The sequence below is a fragment of the Pelobates fuscus genome, chromosome 4 (genome assembly GCF_036172605.1).
Source record: "Pelobates fuscus isolate aPelFus1 chromosome 4, aPelFus1.pri, whole genome shotgun sequence".
Lineage (NCBI taxonomy): Eukaryota > Metazoa > Chordata > Amphibia > Anura > Pelobatidae > Pelobates > Pelobates fuscus.
The window spans coordinates 270,290,448-270,314,224 of NC_086320.1; the positions used below are offsets into that span (position 1 = coordinate 270,290,448).

The window sequence follows — 23,777 nt, forward strand, 5'->3', positions numbered from 1 at the left end:
ACCAACGTTTCGGTCCCCGTTCGGGACCTTCTTCAGGGTCAAAAATTACAACAAGATATATTTTATTTCCAGGCTAATCATGGCAGCATATACACATGGGTTAGCTCCTCCCCTTACAGCCGATAGGACAGGAAAACCACCAAGGTTTTAAAAGGAGGCTCCATCCCTAAGGTCCTCAGTCTTTTTCCTGTCCTACAGCCCTTAGGACGTGAGCAATTTGCTCCCTTAACTTACGGACATGTATGTTTTTTATCTTCATTACTTTATTTGCCTGTTTTACTGTAGTACATTATGCAGTTGTGCTTTTATGCTGTGATGCATTTAAGCTTTGATATCTTTAAACTAGTGCATTATACAGCTGTACCTTATTTTTAAGATTGTGGTACATTATGCGGTTGTGCTTTTGCTAGGAAGCATTTAACCCCTTAAGGACCAAACTTCTGGAATAAAAGGGAATCATGACATGTCCCACATGTCATATGTCCTTAAGGGGTTAAGCTGTGTTGCATTTCAGCTGTGTGGCATTTAAAACTGTTTCATTTAAATTTGCATTTAATACTTTTGCATGTATTGAAACTGCAGTACATTTGGAAAACTGCAGTGCATTTGAAGACTGATATATTTAAAACTGTGATACATTTTGAAAACTGTGTTACCTTTTATATCTTGAGGCCTTTAGACTGTGGTGCCTTTAAACTTTGACTTTTTGCACGTGGTTGCCTTTTCAACTCCCTTGCAGGCACTTTTGTTATCTATTTTGCTTCCCCTCGGTCCCAGTGATTTATTCCCGGTACCCTGGGTGTTTAGGGGCCATGTAGGCTTCAGACAGAGTCCTCTCCCTGGTCTCTAAACAGCAAACACACTCGGAATAGGCCCACATGTGTGCAGTTTGTGCCTTATTGGGCCTAATACAGATGACTTGCATTGTGGGAATACAAGTTGTGGCAGCCATCTTGGATAAGGGCAATTGCCAGAAAGTGCCTAAAATAAAGGGAAAAGTACAGTAAACCTACCACACTTATCTGGTAAGTATTTGCAGTGTCTCCAGACATGGATAAGTGCTGTCTTCAGCCTGTTTTAAAGCTGTTTCGCTGGTTTCTTATAGAATTTAACAGTGCACATTTTTTCTTAATACTTACCACAGGTAATATTTAGTTATTATTTGTCAGGTGTCTGATTCTTCACCAGGATCTGGTTATGAGGTGAAAACAGTGGAAGGAATCGGTTATGCACTGACTTCCTCCAGAAGGTTGTCGCTTCAGCATGACCTATCACTGTGCAGCCACATGACATGCAGGCAGGGCTTACAAAGTAAGTTCCAGAGGCCTTAGGGGTAAGAAAAGAGGCCAGGCTTTACCCTGTGGAGGAAGTTATTTCCAACCCCAGAACTACACCACCTAAGTTGCACACTTATGGATCATAGGTGGACGCAGACCTATCCAAAATTTTACGCCTACCATTGCAGGAGGCCAGCCAGCTGTGACTTCCGCTGCTGTTTCTACAAACATGAAATATGTGATTAAAGATCTCAAGGCTACTATGGAGAGAGATATTAAAAGCCAAGATTGAAGAGGCAGTCTGAAGTCTTCAGGTTACAACTGACTTCTTCACAGAAACTTCCCTAGATGTAACTAGGATATTCTCTGGATCAAATGGCTTTGTCTATAGCAGCTAGGAAAGCATTATGGTTCTATTTCTGGGATGATGACTCATCCTCCAAGTCTGCCCTCTACACCATTCTATTTGAAGGGGTGGTGCTGTTTGGGGAAACTTTGGATAATTCCATTGAAAAGGCGAATGAGGGCTGCAAGATATTGGTACCTTAGGATGGAAGTTCCAAGGATCCCAGCTCCTCATAGTCATAGTCAGACCGGAGAACCTCCAGTGACCAGTATTTCTGAGATACATGGAGCTACTGGCCCTGCAGGGAATACTCCAGAGGTGACTCATGGCAGTTGGTAAACCTGCCTTTCAAGGTTCTAATGGAGCTATAACGCAGTCGTTTTGCTCTTCAGCAATGAACATATCTCCTCCGGTACTAGGAGCCTCATTTTTCTGATCACACATACCTGGGCTCATCATACTCTGGAGGCTTGTGTGGTATCCATGGTCCAGATTGATATAGACTGGAGTTTTTTCTTAACGGGCACAGGAGTCCCCATACCAACAGGAGTATTAAGACCAATGAATCAAAAGGTAAAGCACTGAAGGAAGAAGCCTTCTGGACGAAGAGGTGATATTTTTTTTTAGGTCCCAGAACAAGAGCAGTTCCAGGGACAAGTTTCGCCTCTCTTCTGGTGCTTAGAGGAAAAGCACAGGAAAGCCTACATTGGACATAAGAGGGGCCAACAAGAGGCTGAATGTCAGAGTCTTCGGGATGGAGTCAAGCAGATCCATATCTCAAGCAATCTGGAAGGATAATTTCCTTACCTCTATATATCTCAAGGATGCTTATTTTCAGTCCAATCTGCAGAGATCTTCGGCATTAGCTCAGAAGAGAACCTACCATTTGGCCTCAATGTGGCCCCAAGAATCTTTATATGTGCTTATAGTGTTATTGAGAGTCCAGAACTCCACCTGGTTCCATTAGCTGGAGGATCTACTTCTGATAGCCTTAGACCCTCAGAAGGCAGGCACACAGAGGTATATAGTTCTTTCATAACTCCTAAAGTTTGGCTGCTTGATGAATATCAAGAAAAGCAGTTTCAGACCAGCTCAGTGGTTGACATTCCCGAGTGGAAAATTCTATGCTCTGCTTTTCCCTATCTCGGGAACAGTTCCACAGATTGTAAAGGTTTTCTCTCCCAGTTTATTCATTTCTGCTTGGTAACAGCAAGAAAATAGATACAACTACTAGGAATCCTGGCTTCCACCAGCAGACTTGTCAGATGGGCCCAATGGCATCTCTGGATTCCTTACAGATCCTTCCTATCTTGATCCAACAAGAGAAAGATTATTGGAGTCAGCCACTTACTATGTCCCCCATCAGTGGAGTTACACCTTCCCTGGCAGCTGAAAGAGGGATTAGATCTCTGAGTTTCCTGTAACAGAACCTCATTGGTCGATTATTAGCTCGAATTCCAGTTTTTATAAGATTGGTTGCACAGTGTTTGGAACATGTTGCACAATATTTCCATTCATTTGTATGGAACTAAGAGTCATTTTCAAGGTTCTTCTTCACTTCAGATGCTTGCTGAAGAATGAGTGGGTCCAAATTTGCTCAAAAATCAATGCAACTGTATCCTATATTTACCAAGATGGGTATCACAGATACGTATTGATGGAATTCCAGCCCATAATCAGGGCACAGAAGAACAACCAGTGGCTCAGAATACAATGGCTGTTTGCTAGAGCTGAATAACTGTGGACAAGGTGGATTGGCAACCAGGTCCTGACGTATCCTCAGGGTTGACGCAGATTGTCTGATACCCTACATAGATCTGATGGCCATTTCTTGGACCTACCAGGTCCAGAAGTATTTTTTACATGCTAGGACCAGAATGCTCAGGTTCAGGATACACTGACTCAAATTTAGAATTTTAGTCTGATGTACATATTTTCCTGTTTTCGACTTTCCTAAGAAGGCAATGCAAAAGGTGACAGTGGAAGACCGTGTCGACTCAAATTCCTATGATGAATAAGATGATTCTGGAACCTCCAAGGGAAATTCCTGTATGTCCAGACCTATTACAAGGCCCCATGACACACCAGGATCCTCAAGTTCTGGTGTTGATGCAGGGGTCCATATTAGTATAGGCATCCCTGAGACGGTCATTGAGATCCTCTTACAATCCTATACAGGCTTTACTAAGCTTGACATGCTTTTGTCTGTTGGAATTACTCCTCGTTCAGGCCTTGAAAGGTTCTGTGTTATAACACTCTAGAGGAGCACTTAGCTGCACTTTGCTTCATATAGGCATTGATTGAAATCATGCCTCCACTGAGTGTGGTGAAGCCAATACGTGACGTACCACTGGTCTCACGGGCCCTGACTGAACCATTATTCGAACCTCTAGAATGAGCTTCCATGGTGGTAGCACAGAAAGTGCTGGTGGCTGGTACCCCAGCAAGGAAAATGGGTGAACTCCAGGCTTGATCCTGTGAACCCCCTTTCACTACTTTTCAACAGATATGGTCATCTTGCATTTGGCATCTGAAGATCCTGCCTATGGTGAATGCTTATCTAGGTCATTCTCTACCTGTACTGAAGGGTACCGATTGAGCGTTGATATCCCTTGTGTTTTGCTTCATGTAAGCAACAATTGAACTCAAGCCTCCGCTGAGGGTGTTGAAACCAATATGTGACGTACCACTGGTCTCACAGACTCTGACTGAACTTCTAGCAGGAGCTTCCATGATTTTAGCCCAGACGTTGCTGTTGCTGGTGACTTGTACCTCAGCAAGGTGAATGTGTGCACTTAGCTGCACTTTGCTTCATATAGGCATTGAATGAAATCATGCCTCCACGGAGTGTGGTTAAGCCAATGTGTGACGTACCACTGCTCTCATGGGCCCTGACTGAACCATTATTCAAGCCTCTAGAAGGTGCTTTCATGGTGGTAGCACAGAAAGTGCTCGTGGCTAGTACCCCAGCAAGGAAAATGGGTGAACTCCAGGCTTGATCCTGTGTACCCCCATTCACTGAATTTCAACAGGATATGGTTGTCTTGCTGGTAGCACCAGAGATCCTGCCTAAAGTGAGAGCCTTTCAATGCCATTCTCTACCTGTACCAAAGGATTTGGGGCATTCTCCACTAGTACTGTTACAGCATCTCGTGGGCTTCCATGGCAATGGTCTCTGCTGAAACTTTGTAAAGTTGGCATTTGGACCTCTTTGAACTAGTTTGTCCTGCATTACATATTGGACATTGAAGTAATTCGTGAGGCACAATTTGGACGTCACGTCCGTTCTCTACCTGTGCTGGAGGGTATCAGGGCACTCTCCTCTCATGCTGTTGCAGCATCATGGGTTGCCATGGTAATGGTTTCCGCTGACACTTTTTGTTAGCTAGCATTTGAACCTCTTTAGACACGTTTGTCTGGCATTTCATACTGTTCGTTAAAACAGTCTATGATGCACAATTTGGTACTCAAGTACTTAACTCAGTTAATTCTTCTATCTATGTTGAATTATTCTGATTATTTGATTGGCTATTCTGTCCCTCCCTTTGTAAGCGTGGGTATTCCCCATGTGTATATGCTGCCATGATTAGCCTGGAAAATGGAAAATTTATTCATACTTACCGTAATTTTCTTTTCCTGGCTATTATTCATGGCAGCATATACTTCCCACCCATTAATGTCTCTATTTATGTACTGTAGAGCTTGTAAACTGACTGAGGACCTTAGGGATGGAGCCTCCTTTTAAAACCTTGGTGGTTTTCCTGTCCTATCGGCTGTAAGGGGAGGAGCTAACCCATGTGTATATGCTGCCATGAATAATAGCCAGGAAAAGAAAATTACGGTAAGTATGAATAAATTTTCCATTATATCTATTTAAAAGAAATAACACTAAAAAGACAGAGTAATTTCATGCACGGATGGATGGTAGTATATAGGTGATATGTAATTATATCTGAGATTGCAATTGAGATTTCAGTGAAAGACTCAGACAGATATAGGTCATGTTATTTGTAGTAAATAATTGCATTAAACATTTAAACACAGAATAAGTAGAACACAGAGGAAACAAAGAAAAACACACAAAATAGAATGGCATTACAGAGTCACAATACCTTAGAGCAGGGGTGTCCAAAAAGTAGATCCCCAGATATTTTAAAACTACTGCAAAGCATCATGGGAGTTGTAGTTCTACAACATCTAAGGATCTACCTATTGGGCACCCCTGCATTAGAGCATACCTCCCAACATTTCAAATGGAGTGTGTCCAGGGGCAGAGCTCTTCTGAGAAATTTTAGGTGACTTACTCATAACAATTAATGCAACTTAAATATAATATAGCACAATAATAATGAGTCTAATTTACACAGACATTAATTGCAGTCTAACATTACTGTGAGTATTATTGCTGTAAAGCACTGCTATAAACTCAACAACAATATAAAGCTCCTTGAAAAGAGGTATATTTGGATAAAAAAAGAGACATAAAAATTTGGGCCCGAAATATGGACTGACCCCATGAAGTAGGGACACTTGGGAGTTTTGCCTAACCGTGCAGAATATAACTAATGATATAAACGTAAACACCAGTAACAAAACAGAAAACAGTGTTTGTAGATTAACAGGGATGGAAGAAGGGAGAAAGGGTAGATTAAGGTGAATGGGAAACCTGTATGGGAACATGCAGTGTACAAATGAGTATTCTTATTTCTTAAACTGGATTTTAATAATGTATTTCTGGTCTTATCAGATGTATGGGAGCAGCTGTAAGAGAAACTGACACAATGGATACGTTTGTTGATTCTGCTTGGTACTACTTGAGATATACAGATCCACATAACTCTGAAAGGTAAATGTTTGCTTTAAATCCACAATGCAATTTAGCACTTTGTTTTGGATTCTGATCTATAAACTCTAGAACTAGAGATGTATTTACTAATTTAAGCAGATCTGTTACTTGTCATTATTTTGCAAATATAGAATGTTTAGGAAATACTGATCAAGACTGTTGGAACTACTTTGTCTTATGGACAATCCTGAGGTTGACAAGAGGCAGAGCAATTTTGTACAATCATAGCAATTAACACAAGTGATGTATTTGGGATTAAGGCATTGTCTATAGAGACTCCTGCAGTCTCGTGAGATGCTGCATAGACCTCAGTGGTTTACTCTTGCGGCTCCTGGCAAATGAAGCGCCAGGAGCTTAAGATGAAGATGGCAGCAGCCGCGAGGGATAGCTTGAGGTAAGTAAAACATACCTTCCCATGCACTCACCACACCCAAACCGCATCTGTCACTTTCAGGGGTCTTAACAACAGATCCACTTAAACAAATTGTGGTGAACAGAATATGTTATTGCTAAATTTAAACAAAATAGAGTAAAAAATGTCAAACCAGAGTGCTGCAGTACTTACAGGCACAATCGTGCCATACATAGACTTATAGAGTTATTCACTAAAGTGAGAATTGTTGAGAATTCAAAGTGAATTTCTAATTTAAGGTCAAAGTAGTTAAACTTGAATCATAGCTGACTAGCAGAATCCTCCTAGTTTGACTATTTTGTCCTTAAATGGACAATATAGTCAACAAAACAACTTTAGCTTAATGAAGCAGTTTTGGTGTATAGGTTATGATTCTGGCAGTCTCACTGCTTAATCTCATTCGTTAGGAGTTAAATCACTTTGTTTATGCAGCCCTAGTCACACCTCCCTGCATGTGACTTTCACAGCCTTCCTAAATACATCCTGTAAAGAGTCATCTAAAGGTTTACACTTGATTGCAAATTATGTTTAATATGTAATTTCTTATCTCCTGCACTGATAGTAGCTTGCTAGACCTTGCAAGAGCCTTCTGTATGTAAATAAAGTTAATTTCACAGCGCAGGAGATAAAAACTTTTAGATTAAGTTACATCTGATGGAAAATGAAACAATTTTGTTTTCATGCAGGCTGTGTCGGTCAAAGCCAGGGGAGGTGTGTCTAGGGCTGAAAACAGAAATAAACAGAAATAAAAGTGCTTTAACTCCTAAGTGGCAGTAAATTGAGCGGTGAAACGTCAGAGACATGATCTATACACAAAAACTGTATCATTAAGCTAAAGTTGTGTTGGTGACTATAGTGAACCTTTAAATTCACAGATTTTACTATTAACATGACGTAAAGTCATGATTATATTAATGACACAGAGATGAGTATTTTCCCTCAGCAGCAAAGAAAAAATATAACATTGAAACGGTATGATGACAATAAATAGCATGAGAGGTATATCTTCCTAGCGACAGGAACAGCCAATCAGCTTCTACTCTCCAGCATAATAGCGATAATGCGTAATCTACTGCCTCTTTCTTGCAATCCCGAACAAGGACAAACGTGTCACAAAACAGGGGAACACCAACAAGAAGAGTATGCTAGTAAAGGTGCTATGTCAAATCAAGCTGGAAGAAAGAGGAGAAATATGGTAATATCCGAGTATAAAACTGGATGAATTCATAAATCATACTATCTGACATCAAGTTTAATTGTACGATATTAATTAGGAGTAGTCTCTACTGAACTGTAGACACTCTCTAATACTTACCGTGAAGTCAATTTACCTAAATCCACTCAGTCCTCGGGTAGTAGGGAGGGATAATACTCGCCTCTGTGCCATTATTAAAATCATGACTTTAAGTCATGTTAATAGTAAAGTCTGTGAATTTTATCAAGACACAGAGGCTTCTATTATGTAGGTTTAAAGCTGGGAAACTACAGTCCCCCGCAAAGTGTTGAATAGGTGTAAAACCAATCGAGGAGGCCTTACAGGCCATCACCCCTCGAACCGAGTGAGGCAAAAATAGTGAAATATCAATGCCAGCCAGAGACATAATCCATTTGACCCAACGAGCCAGGGTAAGAGTAGACACTGGCAAATGCGGTTTCTGGAAGGAAACTAAGAGTTCGTGTTTCGATGGGTTTTGTAGTGAAGAAGTGCGACGTTCATATGTTTGCAGGCATGCGACCGGGCATAAGAATGGTCTGTCAGGAAAGAATGGATACAAAACTACCGTATATACTCGAGTATAAGCCGACCCGAATATAAGCCGAGGCCCCTAATTTTATCCCAAAAAACTGGGAAAACTTATTGACTCGAGTATAAGACTAGGGTGGGAAATGCAGCAGCTACTGGTAAATTTCTAAATAAAATTAGATCCTAAAAAAAATATATTAATTGAATATTTATTTACAGTGTGTGTGTGTATGAGTGCAGCGTGTGTGTATGAGTGCAGTGTGTGTGTGCATGAGTGCAGCGTGTGTGTGTGCATGAATGCCGTGTGTGTGTGTATGAATGCAGTGTGTGCAGGGCCGGTGCAAGGATATTTGCCGCCGTAGGCAAAAAAAATTTTGCCGCCCCCTCCCCCCCCATATGTCCTGACTTCCCCTCCTCCTCCCTCAGTGGTCCTTACCTCCCCACCCCCGTGTTCCTTCACCCCCCCCCCCAGTGGTCCTGACTCACCCCTCCCCTAGTGGTCCTTACCCTTCCCTCCCCTAGTGGTCCTTACCCTTCCCTCCCCTAGTGGTCCTTACTTCCCCCTCCCCTCCCATAGTGGTCCTTATCCCACCCCCTCCCTCTCATAGTGGTCCTTATCCCCCTTCTCCCTCCCAATAGTGTTCCTTATCCCCCCATCCCTCCCATAGTGGTCCTTATACCCCCCATCCCTCCCATAGTGGTCCTTATCCCACCCCTCCCATAGTGGTCCTTATACCCCCCTCCCTCCAATAGTGGTCCTTATCCCCCCCCCTCCCTCCCATAGTGGTCCTTATCCCCCCCTCCCTCCCATAGTGGTCCTTATACCCCCCTCCCTCCAATAGTGGTCCTTATCCCCCCCCTCCCTCCCATAGTGGTCCTTATCCCCCCCCTCCCTCCCATAGTGGTCCTTATACCCCCCTCCCTCCAATAGTGGTCCTTATCCCCACCCCCCTCCCTCCCATAGTGGTCCTTATCCCCCCCCTCCCTCCCATAGTGGTCCTTATCCCACCCCCTCCCATAGTGGTCCTTATACCCCCCCTCCCTCCCATAGTGGTCCTTATACCCCCCTCCCTCCAATAGTGGTCCTTATCCCCCCCTCCCTCCCATAGTGGTCCTTATCCCCCCCCTCCCTCCCATAGTGGTCCTTATACCCCCCTCCCTCCAATAGTGGTCCTCACCCCCCCCCCCTCCCATAGTGGTCCTTATACCCCCCTCCCTCCCATAGTGGTCCTTATCCCCCCCTCCCTCCCATAGTGGTCCTTATACCCCCCCTCCCTCCCATAGTGGTCCTTATCCCCCCCTCCCTCCCATAGTGGTCCTTATACCCCCATCCCTCCCATAGTGGTCCTTATCCCCCCCCTCCCTCCCATAGTGGTCCTTATACCCCCCCCTCCCTCCCATAGTGGCCCTTATACCCCCCCTCCCCTCCCATAGTGGTCCTTATACCCCTTTTTTTGTTATTAATTTTTTTTTATTCTTTATTATTTTTTTATTATTATTTCTTTTTTTTTTTTTTTTTTTCGTCCCCCCTCCCTGCTTATACCCCCATCCCTCCCATAGTGGTCCTTATCCCCCCCCTCCCTCCAATAGTGGTCCTTATCCCCCCCCCTCCCTCCCATAGTGGTCCTTATCCCCCCCCCTCCCTCCCCATAGTGGTCCTTATACCTCCCTCCCATAGTGGTCCTTATACCCCCCTCCCTCCCATAGTGGTCCTTATCCCCCCCCCTCCCTCCCATAGTGGTCCTTATCCCCCCCCTCCCTCCCATAGTGGTCCTTATCCCACCCCCTCCCATAGTGGTCCTTATACCCCCCCTCCCTCCCATAGTGGTCCTTATACCCCCCTCCCTCCAATAGTGGTCCTTATCCCCCCCCTCCCTCCCATAGTGGTCCTTATCCCCCCCCTCCCTCCCATAGTGGTCCTTATACCCCCCTCCCTCCAATAGTGGTCCTCATCCCCCCCCTCCCATAGTGGTCCTTATACCCCCCTCCCTCCCATAGTGGTCCTTATACCCCCCTCCCTCCCATAGTGGTCCTTATCCCCCCCCCTCCCTCCCATAGTGGTCCTTATCCCCCCCCCTCCCTCCCATAGTGGTCCTTATCCCCCCCCTCCCTCCCATAGTGGTCCTTATCCCACCCCCTCCCATAGTGGTCCTTATACCCCCCCTCCCTCCCATAGTGGTCCTTATACCCCCCTCCCTCCAATAGTGGTCCTTATCCCCCCCCCTCCCTCCCATAGTGGTCCTTATCCCCCCCCTCCCTCCCATAGTGGTCCTTATACCCCCCTCCCTCCAATAGTGGTCCTCATCCCCCCCCTCCCATAGTGGTCCTTATACCCCCCTCCCTCCCATAGTGGTCCTTATACCCCCCTCCCTCCCATAGTGGTCCTTATCCCCCCCCCTCCCTCCCATAGTGGTCCTTATACCCCCCCTCCCATAGTGGTCCTTATCCCCCCCTCCCTCCCATAGTGGTCCTTATACCCCCATCCCTCCCATAGTGGTCCTTATCCCCCCCTCCCTCCCATAGTGGTCCTTATACCCCCCTCCCTCCCATAGTGGCCCTTATACCCCCCCCCCTCCCCTCCCATAGTGGTCCTTATACCCCTTTTTTTTGTTATTAATTTTTTTTTATTATTTATTATTTTTTTATTATTATTTCTTATTTTTTTTTTTTTTTTCGTCCCCCCCCCCTGCTTGATATATGGCAGGGAGGGGGGCTCTCCTTCCCTGGTGGTCCAGTGGCAGTTCAGTGGGGGGGAGAGGGGGGCTGGCAGAGCTGTAACTTACCTGTTCTGCAGCTCCTGTCAGCTCTCTCCTCCTCTGCGCCGTCCGGTCAGCTCTTCTGTCAGCTTACACTGTAAGTCTCGCGAGAGCCGCGGCTCTCGCGAGATTTACACTGGGAGCTGACCGAGGTGCTGAACGGACGGCGCGGAGGAGGAGAGAGCTGACAGGAGCTGCAGGAAAGGTAAGTACAGCTCTGACAGCCCCCCTCTCCCCCCAGTCTGTATTATGGCAATGCAAATTGCCATAATACAGACCTTGACTCGAGTATAAGCCGAGTTGGGGTTTTTCAGCCCAAAAAATGGGCTGAAAAACTCGGCTTATACTCGAGTATATACGGTATCTTCAAAGAAGTTTTCGTTTTTTGAGATATATCGAAGAGGACACCTTCCGGAGTATATGAGCAAGCAGTAATATCAAGAGCTCTGACGTCAGAAACCCTCTTGCAGGATTTTAAACAGAGAAGCATGACTAGTTTCACTGATGGTTGTTTCAGAGATAGTGAGCCATTAGTCGGCCAGGATTCGAAGAAGTTGAGGATGATAGAAACGTCCCATAAAACCGAATAACGTGGTAAGGGAGGATGAGCAAATCTTTTTCCGCGGAGGAGCCTACATACCATAGCATGGGCGACCTACCGGGGTTCCATCCAAACCTTTGATGTGCAGCAGAGATAGAAGAACGGTATAGGTTCACTGTTCGATAGGCCTTACCATCATCGAAGAGTGAGGTGAGGAATTGGAGGATCGAAGTCAGAGGAGCCGATACGGGATCCATGTTTCGTTCCAGGCACCAACCATGCATTCTGCTCCAATTAGACTTATAAGCCTGTCTCGTCCTGGGTGCCCATGCACCCTTGAGAAGACTGATAGTTGATTCTGAAACATGTTATAATGAGAAAACTGACTGGGACATAGCAATACCAGGGTACTCTTTATATAGAAAAGACAGAGAAGGCAAGAAAGGGGGAGGGGTGGTCCTGTATGTGAAGGATAGCATAAAATCTAGCCTAATAAAAGTTAGTGAGGCGAACATAGAGTCTGTTTGGTTACGTTAGAATTTGGAGATCACACAGTAACTCATGAAGGTGCGATTTACAGGCCCCCTGGCCAAATAGAAGAGTTAGATAATCTACTAGTTGAGGAAATAGCTAAAATGACAATGAAGAAGGGGGAAGTTATCATCATGGGTGACTTTAATCTTCCTGATGTGAAGTGGAAAACCAAAATAGCTGCTTGTGCCAGGAGCACACATATTCTAAACTCCCTACTGGGATTGTCTCTAAAACAACTCATTGAGGAACCAACTCGTAAGGAGGCCATACTAGATTTAGTGTTAACAAATAGAGATTTGGTATCAGATATTACTGTAGGTGAAAGTTTAGGATCCAGTGATCATCAGTCAGTGTGGTTTAATATAAGAACAGTGACTGAGTCACACCACACAAAAACAAACGTTTTAGACTTTAGGAAAACAGACTTTTCTAAAATTAGAATATGCATAAAGGAGTCCTTGTCAGACTGGAGCAGTTTAAATGGAGTACAGGAGAAATTGAATTATTTAAAAGTTGCACTGCTGACAGCAACAGAAAATTGCATTAGGCTTGTCAGTAAAAACAAAATATTTAAGAAACCACGGTGGTACTCTGCAGATGTGGCCAAAATAGTAAAAAAAAAAAAAAAAAGTTAGCATTTAGTAATTATGAAAAAAAAACAGATTGAGAAAGACAGACAGATCTATAAGATTAAGCAGAAAGAGGCTAAGCAAGTTATAAGATGCCCCAAAGCACACACAGAAGCGAAAATAGTACAGTCAGTAATTGTAGCGGTACTTACCTTATCCGGGGGCCGGACGCGGTCCTCTCTTCAAGCCGCGCGCGGTCCTGCGGCTGCACGAGCCGCGCGCGGCTCGTCCGACTGTTCAGACAGGAAGGCGGGCAGTGACCGCGAGAAGCGGTCACGTGTCCCGCCTGCAGCTAAGAGCGCGCCGCGAATCTCGGGCGCGCTCTTAAAGAGACAGTGGGAGCCTAAATTGCAAAAAGGCTCCCATTGGCTCCTGTCATGCCAATCACCCCATACACTTACCTGTTGGGGGAGTGGAAGTGACAGGAGCCAATCACATTAGTTTGAAGGCTACTTATACTTACCCTTTTCCCTTAGTTCGTTGCCCTATCGTGGTTTCTGCTACAGTTCCCTTTAGTGCTTGTTGTGTTCAGTTGTGTTTCTCCGTATTTGACCTTGGCTTTGTATTCTGACTTCGTTTTCGCTTTATCCTATTCTGTACTGTTTGCCGGCTTGCTGATTCCTGTGTACCAGTCCCCGGCTAGTTTTCGTTTACGCTGTCTCTTTGTGCCCTTGACCTCGGATCGTTCCTGACTCTGTTTTATCCTATTACGTCGAGTCCGGCCACTCTAAGGTCCGGTAGACGTATCTCTCCTCTGTACTGTCTTCTGTTAGGCTGGATCCTGCGTGTAGGGGTATATACTCGTTACATTACGATAGGGCCATGGACCCCGCAGATTTAGCTCAACAGATGGCGACCCATGAGGCTAGATTTGTAGAGCAGGATCACCGTATGGATCAAATAGCTCAGGCTCTCCAGACGCTCTTAGCTAGAACCATTCCAGCAACCGCACCTAACCCTCCTGCACCCCTGCTTCCTGAAGCATCGACTATGCCTAACGCTACAGCACATTTAACGCCTCCTCCTAGGTATGGAGGGGATTCTAAGACATGCAGAGGGTTCATTAACCAAATAGAGTTTCATTTTGAAATGTATCCACGTTCATTTCCCACAGAGAGGTCTAAAGTTGGGTTCTTTATGCACCAACTTACCGACAAAGCACTTGAATGGGCAAACCCTATTTGGGAGGCTAATGGACCTATGGTGCATAACTTTCACAGTTTCCTAACAGCTTTTCGCAGAACTTTTGATACTATGAAAAGGTCTAAGAATGCCGCTAGAGCATTAATGAGGGTTAAACAGGGTTCTAGGTCTGTGGCTGATTACGCTATACAGTTTCGTACCCTTGCCTCACAGGTCGATTGGACCAATAATGGGTTAACTACGGCCTTCATGGAAGGTTTATCAGACTCTATATTGGATGAGGTAGCAGCTAAGGAGCTTCCTATTGCCTTAGAGGACCTTATTGACTACCTCATCGATATAGATAATAGGATTCGTGACAGGCTCTATACTAAGAACAGGAATAGACGTTTTGTTACACCTATTCAACCCAGAGTTAATATACCGGAGAGTGTTAAAGTATCTGAAGAGGAACCTATGCAATTAGGGGTTGCCAAACTCTCAGATACTGAGAAATTACATAGGAGAAGGGAGGGACTCTGCCTATATTGTGGTAAGAGAGACCATATGGTAAAGGAGTGTCCTCTGCTCCCGGAAAACTCTCGCACCTAAGACCTTATAGGGGACTGGCCTTGGGTGTGATTTCTAAGTCTCCTACATTGCCTCCTAACCGACTGCTTCTCCCTGTTTCTTTACATATGGGAGAGAGTTGTATAGTTGAAAACATAGACGCCCTGGTTGATTCTGGGGCAGCCGAGAACTTTATAGACTCTGGTTTTGTAAAGAGAAACAATATTCCCATCAGAGAGAAGGAGATACCCTTGGCCGTTGAGGCCATAGATGGTAGACCATTGATATCTCCTGTTGTTACTCACGAGACTGCACCGCTACACATGTACACAGGGGTTCTACACTATGAAACCATTCGGTTCCAGGTCATCACCTCTCCCTCTTCACAGTTGGTGTTAGGGTATCCATGGTTACGTGCCCACAATCCCATTTTTGACTGGGAGACAGGGCAGATAAAATCATGGAGTGAAGCCTGCCATGAGTCATGTACTATTGAAGTCACGCCTGTGAATTCTATTAACGTTCCTACTGTTCCTCCTTTATCTACGACAATACCCTCTCAGTATTTAACTTTAAAGACGGTCTTTGATAAAAGAGAGGCTGACAAATTACCGCCTCACAGACCCTACGATTGTGCTATTGATTTGTTGCCTGGTACTATACCTCCTAAGGGCAGGGTGTACCCCCTATCGGTTCAAGAAAACCGTGTCATGGAGGAGTACATTAAAGAGTCATTAGACAAGGGATTTATTAGAAGATCCTCTTCTCCGGCTGGAGCGGGGTTCTTCTTTGTATCAAAGAAAGAAGGTGATTTAAGACCTTGCATTGATTATAGAGGTCTTAACAAGATCACCATCAAAAATGCTTACCCTATACCTCTAATAACAGAATTGTTTGACAGGCTCAAACATGCTACGGTATTCACCAAATTAGATCTTAGAGGAGCATACAATTTGATACGTATTAAAAAGGACCACGAATGGAAGACAGCCTTTAACACTCGGTCAGGTCATTATGAGTATACCGTCATGCCATTTGGGCTTTGCAATGCCCCAGCAGTGTTCCAAGAATTTATTAATGATGTCTTAAGGGACTTTATTCACTCATTTGTTATTGTGTACTTGGATGACATTTTAATATATTCTACTGACATTCACGCTCATCACAGACATGTTACAACAGTTCTGAAGACCCTTCTTGCTAATGGTCTTTATTGCAAATTAGAAAAATGTCTATTCGACCAGTCCGAGGTCCAGTTTTTAGGGTATTTGATTTCCGCCGAGGGTTTTCGGATGGATCCCCAGAAGCTCGCTGCAGTCATAGAATGGCCTCTGCCGCAAGGTCTGAAAGCCATCCAGCGTTTTCTGGGTTTCTCTAATTATTATAGACGTTTTATCAAAGGTTTTTCGTCTATAGTAGCGCCTATTACTCGTATGACTAAAAAGGATGGCAATACACGTGTCTGGTCTACTGAGGCACTTGAGGCTTTTGACTTTCTTAAAACTACGTTCGCCTCTGCCCCTATTTTACAGCATCCTGTCCCCTCATTGCCATATATACTTGAGGTTGATGCTTCCGATATAGGGGTAGGTGCTGTCTTATCCCAAAGAGAGTCTCCTGACAAGCCATTGCATCCTTGTGGCTTCTTTTCTAAACAAATGTCCAAGGCAGAGAGGAATTATGATGTGGGTAATCGCGAACTCCTTGCTATCATTTTAGCACTCAAAGAATGGAGACATTTGCTAGAAGGAACTAAGGATCCTATTCTCATATTTACAGATCATAAGAACCTATCCTACCTTAGCGAAGCTAAAAGATTGTCTTCAAGGCAGGCTAGGTGGTCACTGTTCTTGTCTCATTTTAATTATATAATCACCTATAGGCCAGGTGACCGGAACACCAAAGCGGACGCTCTGTCCAGACAATTCGAGACTATTGACAAACAGGAGATTGATGTCACTCCTGTCATTCCCCCAGACAGGATAATAGCAACTACTATATTGTCTATTTCCTCGTCCCTCTTGCAGGCCATACAAGCGAAACAAGGCATGGCACCCAGCGAGAGGCCTAATGATAAATTGTTCGTTGACATTCCCGAGAGACGGGATATTCTGTCACTTTATCACGATACTAAGACTGCTGGACATCCTGGTATTTCCAAAACAGTGTCAGCCGTTTCTCGGTATTTCTGGTGGGATACCTTACGTAAGGATGTTACTGACTATATAAGTGCTTGTACTACTTGTGCATGTATGAAAACCTCTCGTAGAGTTCCTTGTGGGCTGTTGCATCCATTGCCCGTTCCCGAGAGACCTTGGTCTAATCTATCAATGGATTTTATTGTTGAATTACCCCCTTCGAATGGTAACACAGTCATCCTAATGATAGTAGATCGGTTTTCCAAAATGGCTCACTTTGTGTCTCTTCGCAAGTTGCCCACTTCCAAGGAATTGGCTCTTATCTTCGCTAGAGAAGTGTTTCGATTACATGGTATTCCCTTATCTATTGTATCCGATAGGGGTAGCCAATTTATTTCCAGGTTCTGGAAAGCCTTTTGTTCGGAGATGGGTATTTCCCTCTCATTTTCTTCCGCTTACCATCCCCAGTCTAATGGAGCTGCTGAACGTGCCAACCAGTCTCTTGAGCAGTACCTCCGTTGTTTTGTGTCTCACCATCAGGACAATTGGTCTGACCTGCTTCCTTGGGCTGAATTTGCTCGGAATAATGCCACTCATGATTCTTCCGGCAAAAGCCCTTTTTACGTTGTCTATGGCCAGCATCCCGTTGTTCTTCCGGCTGCATTCTCCTCTCAGGGCATGCCAGTTCTGGATGAGCATTTGGCTGGTTTGCGTAATACTTGGGAGCAGGTTCAGCGTTCTTTGGTGGACTCTGCTGCCCGCCAGAAGGCTCAGGCTGACAAGCATCGCAGAGCGGCTCCTTCCTATGTTGTGGGGGACAGGGTTTTGCTTTCCACACGGAATATTCGCCTCCGGGTGCCTTCTATGAAATTGGCTCCCCGCTTCATTGGTCCTTATCGCATTATACATAAGGTTAATCCCGTTTCTTATGCCTTGGGTCTACCTAAGAATCTGCGTATACCCAATGTATTTCACACCTCTTTGTTGAAGCCTTACGTACGCAACCGCTATACCCGGCATACTCCCCCTCCCCCTCCTGTCTCTGTGGAGGGTCATGAGGAGTTCGAAGTATCTGCTGTTATTGACTCTCGTTTTCTTAGGGGTCGGCTTCAGTACTTGGTACATTGGAAGGGTTATGGGCCTGAGGAGCGCAGTTGGATTTCTGCGGATGCTGTTCATGCTCCCCGCCTTGTACGTTCTTTCCATTCGCGTTTTCCTGCCAGGCCTGGTCCTGCCCGCCCGGAGGGCGTGTCCTCAGGGGGGGGTACTGTAGCGGTACTTACCTTATCCGGGGGCCGGACGCGGTCCTCTCTTCAAGCCGCGCGCGGCTCGTCCGACTGTTCAGACAGGAAGGCGGGCAGTGACCGCGAGAAGCGGTCACGTGTCCCGCCTGCAGCTAAGAGCGCGCCGCGAATCTCGGGCGCGCTCTTAAAGAGACAGTGGGAGCCTAAATTGCAAAAAGGCTCCCATTGGCTCCTGTCATGCCAATCACCCCATACACTTACCTGTTGGGGGAGTGGAAGTGACAGGAGCCAATCACATTAGTTTGAAGGCTACTTATACTTACCCTTTTCCCTTAGTTCGTTGCCCTATCGTGGTTTCTGCTACAGTTCCCTTTAGTGCTTGTTGTGTTCAGTTGTGTTTCTCCGTATTTGACCTTGGCTTTGTATTCTGACTTCGTTTTCGCTTTATCCTATTCTGTACTGTTTGCCGGCTTGCTGATTCCTGTGTACCAGTCCCCGGCTAGTTTTCGTTTACGCTGTCTCTTTGTGCCCTTGACCTCGGATCGTTCCTGACTCTGTTTTATCCTATTACGTCGAGTCCGGCCACTCTAAGGTCCGGTAGACGTATCTCTCCTCTGTACTGTCTTCTGTTAGGCTGGATCCTGCGTGTAGGGGTATATACTCGTTACAGTAATTAAGGGGGATAAAACATTTTTAGATACATAAATGAGAAAAGGAAAGTAAACCAATTAGTTAGATTAAAAACAAAAGAAGGAAGCTATGTAGAAGAGGATAAAGGTCTAGCTGATTGCCTCAATTATTATTTTGCTCAGTATTTACAGATGAAAATGAAGGAAAGGGGCCTCGGTTAGGAAAAAGGACAAATTAGTCATTTTGTTACATGTGAGTTTACAGAGGAAGAGGTTCTTTTTCAACTCTCAAAAGTAAGGACAAATAAGTTGATGGGGCCTGATGTGATACACCCAAAGTTATTAAAAGAACTTAGTGGTGTACTAGCAAAACCATTAATTCATTTATTTAACCAATCATTGTTAACAGGAGTAGTCCCAGAAGATTGGAAATAGCGATTGTTGTACCCATTTACAAGAAAGGTAGTAGGGAGGAGTCGGGCAACTATAGGCCAGTAAGCCTTACTTCAGTAGTGGGGAAAGTGATGGAAACCATGTTAAAGGATAGGATTGTTGAACATCTAAAAACACATGGATTTCAAGATCAGAGACAACATGGGTTTACTTCAGGGAGATCATGCCAAACTAATCTTTTTTTGAATAATCAGTTTTTATTAAAGTGTGGATAAGATAAAGTTTAGGCTCGCAGGCCCGCAGTAATAACAGAATGCAAGAGTACAATGTAAAAACAGTGTATATCCATAAAGAAATTACTTTCAGAGACCGAGTCAGTTTCATTTTCAATATCCGTTTACATCAAATCTCATGTTTCAGTTGTAACCGTGTTTCTGTGCGGAAATTGCAATGCTATGTCGCGTTAATACCGTGGTTAACCAAACAAGTCCATCAAGAACTAGATTAATGTGAATTTCCTTGAATTTGCGCGCCTACAAACTATTAGTATCATCAATTCTTGTCGATAAGTGTGAAAGTGTGACGTGTTGTGTTGAGTTGTGGTATGACCCAAAGGGTCCGTTCATAGGTGGTGGTAGTGTGTTGGCATGGCACAGAACAACTTATTGTAGATGGAAAGAAAAGAAAATGGTACGGTTCCAATTAAGTCTAATTATAGTTTATTAAATATCCCCTCCAGTTGTATGATCTTACGGATATGTTGCCCCTGTTCGTACTGTGGCCATCTTTACTTAGCGTGACAAATCTAGTGAGGGTTATATCTTGGGTTATTATGGCGGGACCTCCCCCCTCGCCATTTTGTGAATTCCCCTGTGACTCGAATGTTCCAACTAACGACCAGTCTATGTCCCTGGCTAGTCTGTATGTTGCCAGGCCGTTGTGCGTCAGGGATGGTGTGCGAAGGAGGCTGCTTGGTAGGTTGCACGTATTGGTGGGGGTAGGGAGTGTGTGTGTTCCAGGTTTCCTCGTAAGGGGAATAATGTTTCGCTGTATGTGGGTAAGGGGTGTGGAGATGTGGGGTCGCGGTATATGTTTGTTGGTTGATTCAGTAACACCCCTACAATCTTGTGTATTGTGTTTCCGTCGGGGTCCTAATCAGCTGTTTTTGTCTTGTGTTGTATGGTCGGAGTCATTATGGAGACTAGGTCATGTCGTCGGTTACCTAGCATCTGTCCGGCCGTGACCGCCATGGTAGTGTTAGACCCGTCTTGTTACCCCCCCATAACCGTGGAGATATTGGGGGTCCGAGTCCTGCTTCTGTATTTTGTGAGGGCTCGTGACCCGTCACCTTGTTGCATAGTCTGTGTAGGGATAATGTTTGAACACGTTCTGGCTGGTTATTTGTGTGAATGCCATCCAAGGGCATCCTTTTTAGTTTGACCTATCCGTTTTAATCCCCTATCCGGTCAGGGTGGTGCGGTCAGTGCGTGAGGTGTGGTGTCTATGACCGTTAGCGCCATAGGGTGGCTATAGGTCGCAACGTATGGTATAGGTACGTTGGCCAAACTAATCTTATTTATTTTTTTGATTGGGTTACTAAAATAATAGATCAGAGTGGTGCAGTAGACATTGCTTTTCTAGGTTTCAGTAAGGCTTTTGACACTGTTGCACATAGAAGGATCATCAATAAACTGCAATCTTTAAGTTTGGATTCAAATATTGTTGAATGGGTTAGGCAGTGGCTAAATGACAGGCAACCGAGGGTTGTTGTCAACAGAGTATATTCGAAGCAAGGTCTAGTTACCAGTGGGGTACCGCAGGGATCTGTACTTGGACCCATTCTCTTTAATATTTTTCTTATTGATATTGCAGAAGGTTTTGATGGTAAGGTATGTCTTTTTGCTGATGATACAAAGATATGTAACAGGGTTGATGTTCCAGGAGGGATAAACCAAATGGCAAATGATTTAGGTAAACTAAAAAAATGGTCAGAGCTGCGGCAACTGACATTTAATATGGATAAGTGCAAGATAATGCACCTTGGATGTAAAAACCCAAGGGCAGAGTATAGGAAATTTGATACCCTACTAACCTCAACATCTGAGGAAAGGGATTTAGGAGTAATTATCTCAGATGACTTAAAGGTTGGAAGACAATGTAATAGAGCAGCTGGAAATGCTAACAGAATGCTTGGTTGTATAGGGAGAGGTATTAGCAGTAGAAAGAGAGAAGTGCTAATGCCAAACAGAACACTCGTGAGACATCACTTGGAGTATTGTACGCAGTACTGGAGACCGTATTGATACTCTAGAAAGAGTTCAGAGTATCTAAGCTACTAAGCTGCTTCATGGATTGCAGGATAAAACGTACAAGGAAAGGTTAAAGGAACCTAACATGTATAGCTTGGAGGAAAGACGAGACAGGGGGGATATGATAGAAATATTTAAATACATAAAGGGAATCAACACAGTAAAGGAGGAGACTATATTTAAAAGAAGAAAAACTACCACAACAAGTGGACATAGTCTTAAATTAGAGGGGTAAAGGTTTAAAAATAATATCAGGAAGTATTACTTTACTGAGAGGGTAGTGGATGCATGGAATAGCCTTCCAGCTGAAGTGGTTAACACAGTGAGGGAGTTTAAGCATGCGTGGGATAGACTTAAGATAAGGCCAGGGACTAATTAAAAGTATTTCAAAATATTTGGCAGACTAGATATGCCGAATGGTTCTTATCTGCTGTCACATTCTATGTTTCTATCTCCCTCGATTGACCAAGGTCCCCTGAAATCAGCCACACCATGAGATGTAGCAGGTCTTGGAGAACCAGGGAATTTGACATTCCGTCTGGATCTTGAAGGAGGCAGTCAAGTGATGGGAGACGACATGGTAAGTCGATAGCCATCTCTAGAAGAGGAGGAAACCAAGGTTGGGACAGCCCCAAGGGCGTCACAATCACCAGAGTCCCCAACTGGCGTCGTAGTTGCAGTAGGCAACGGAAGGTCAATGCAAAAGGAGGAAATGCATAGTTTCTTGCGGACAACCAATCTTGGGCGAAAGCATCCGTTGCTATTGCCGTTGGATCTGGTCTCCAACTGAAGAACCTGGGAAGCTGTGTTCAAGCAGGAAGCGAAAAAAGGTCTTTGTCCAGCGGACCCCATAAATGGTGGATATTCTGGAAGACTCTTGAATCCAGATGCCAATCGTTGGAAGTGTCGTGAATACCAATCCGCCGTGGTGTTGAAGAGGCTGGAGATATATTCCTTGGTAACTGATATGCCCTGTGCCAGGTAGAACTGCTAAAAATTCTGTGCCATGTTCGCCAGGACCTTTAATTTCCTCCTAGATGATTGATGTAACGGACAGATGATAAATTGTCCATCTTTAGGAGAATATAGGACTGTGCTTGAGTTGAGGAGAAGCTGCAGATAGCGAATGAGCCTGCCAGAAGTTCCAGACAGTTGATATGGAGAGTCGATTCGTAATCAGACCATCTGTCACAAGTAGAGACATCTCCACAACAAGCACCCCAACCGTGTAAGCTCGCGTCAGATTTTGCAGTCTGGTGCTGCACAAAAGATGGCACGACCATTCCATGCTTCCATGTGAAGAAGCCACCATTTCAGCTTGGTTTTAGCTTCTGAGTCCAGAATTACCATATCTGTGTAGGATGTGCCTTCCCTCAGATGGCTTGGTAGTGAAGAGGGCCCTGAAAAATGGCTTGTATGGAAGCTGCCAGGAGATCGATCATTCTCGCCAACTGTTTGAGAGTAAGTTGGGAAGCTGCCAGTGTGCGCCTGATTTTCTTCTTGATATTGGACAGCTTTGACATCGGAAGATGCAGGGTCTGAAGAGTAGAAGCTATGATGAGACCCATAAATTCTATGCGTTGTGGTGATGGATTTTTACCAATTGATTAGGAAGCCTAGATTCTGTAGCAGATTGAAAGTCCAGTAAAGATGAGTTTTGAGGAGTTGAATAGACTGAGCCATGAGGATGATGTTGTCTAAGTATATTATCACCCGTATTCATCAACTCCGTAACAGCGCGATCACGGGCTTCATGAGTTTGGTGAAGCACCACAGGGCTGAAGACAGCCCGAATGGGAAACATGTGAACCTCCATTTCTTTCCTTGCCAAATGAATTGCAGCAAATCTTGGTGTTGTAATGCTATAGACACAGCGAGGCAGGCATCTTGTAGATCCAACTTTGCCATCCAATCTGATGGTTGGAGAAGATCTCACAAACAATGTATACCTTCCATCTTGAATAGGTGATAGGTTACATAAGCATTGAGCTGTCTCAAATTTATCTCTGGGCGGACACCTCCGCCTTTTTTGGCAATCAGGAAGATGTTGCTCACATAACCTGGAGTGGACATTGGAATTTCTATGATGGCTTGTTTGCACATCAGATCCAATATTTCCTTGGTGACAAGGTCTGCATCTTGTCGGGAAAAAACAATTTCCCTTACTAGGAAATATTGCACTGGCAGAAATAGGAAATCTATGATATAACCTTTCACACTTATTAGTATCCACATATCCGAAGAAATGAGAGACCATACATGGAAAAAAAATAATTAGTCTGCCCCC

The 23,777-nt window shown here is 44.5% G+C and overlaps 1 protein-coding gene across 1 annotated transcript in view; it reads left to right on the forward strand.

The window, feature by feature from the left end:
* LARS2 (leucyl-tRNA synthetase 2, mitochondrial) overlaps positions 1 to 23,777 on the forward strand; it is a 270,655-nt gene that overhangs the window by 169,954 nt on the left and 76,924 nt on the right. Inside the window, exon 13 of the mRNA XM_063452103.1 lies at positions 6,371 to 6,469. Coding sequence (XP_063308173.1) covers positions 6,371 to 6,469 — 99 coding nt within the window. The remainder of the gene's footprint in view (positions 1 to 6,370; positions 6,470 to 23,777) is intronic.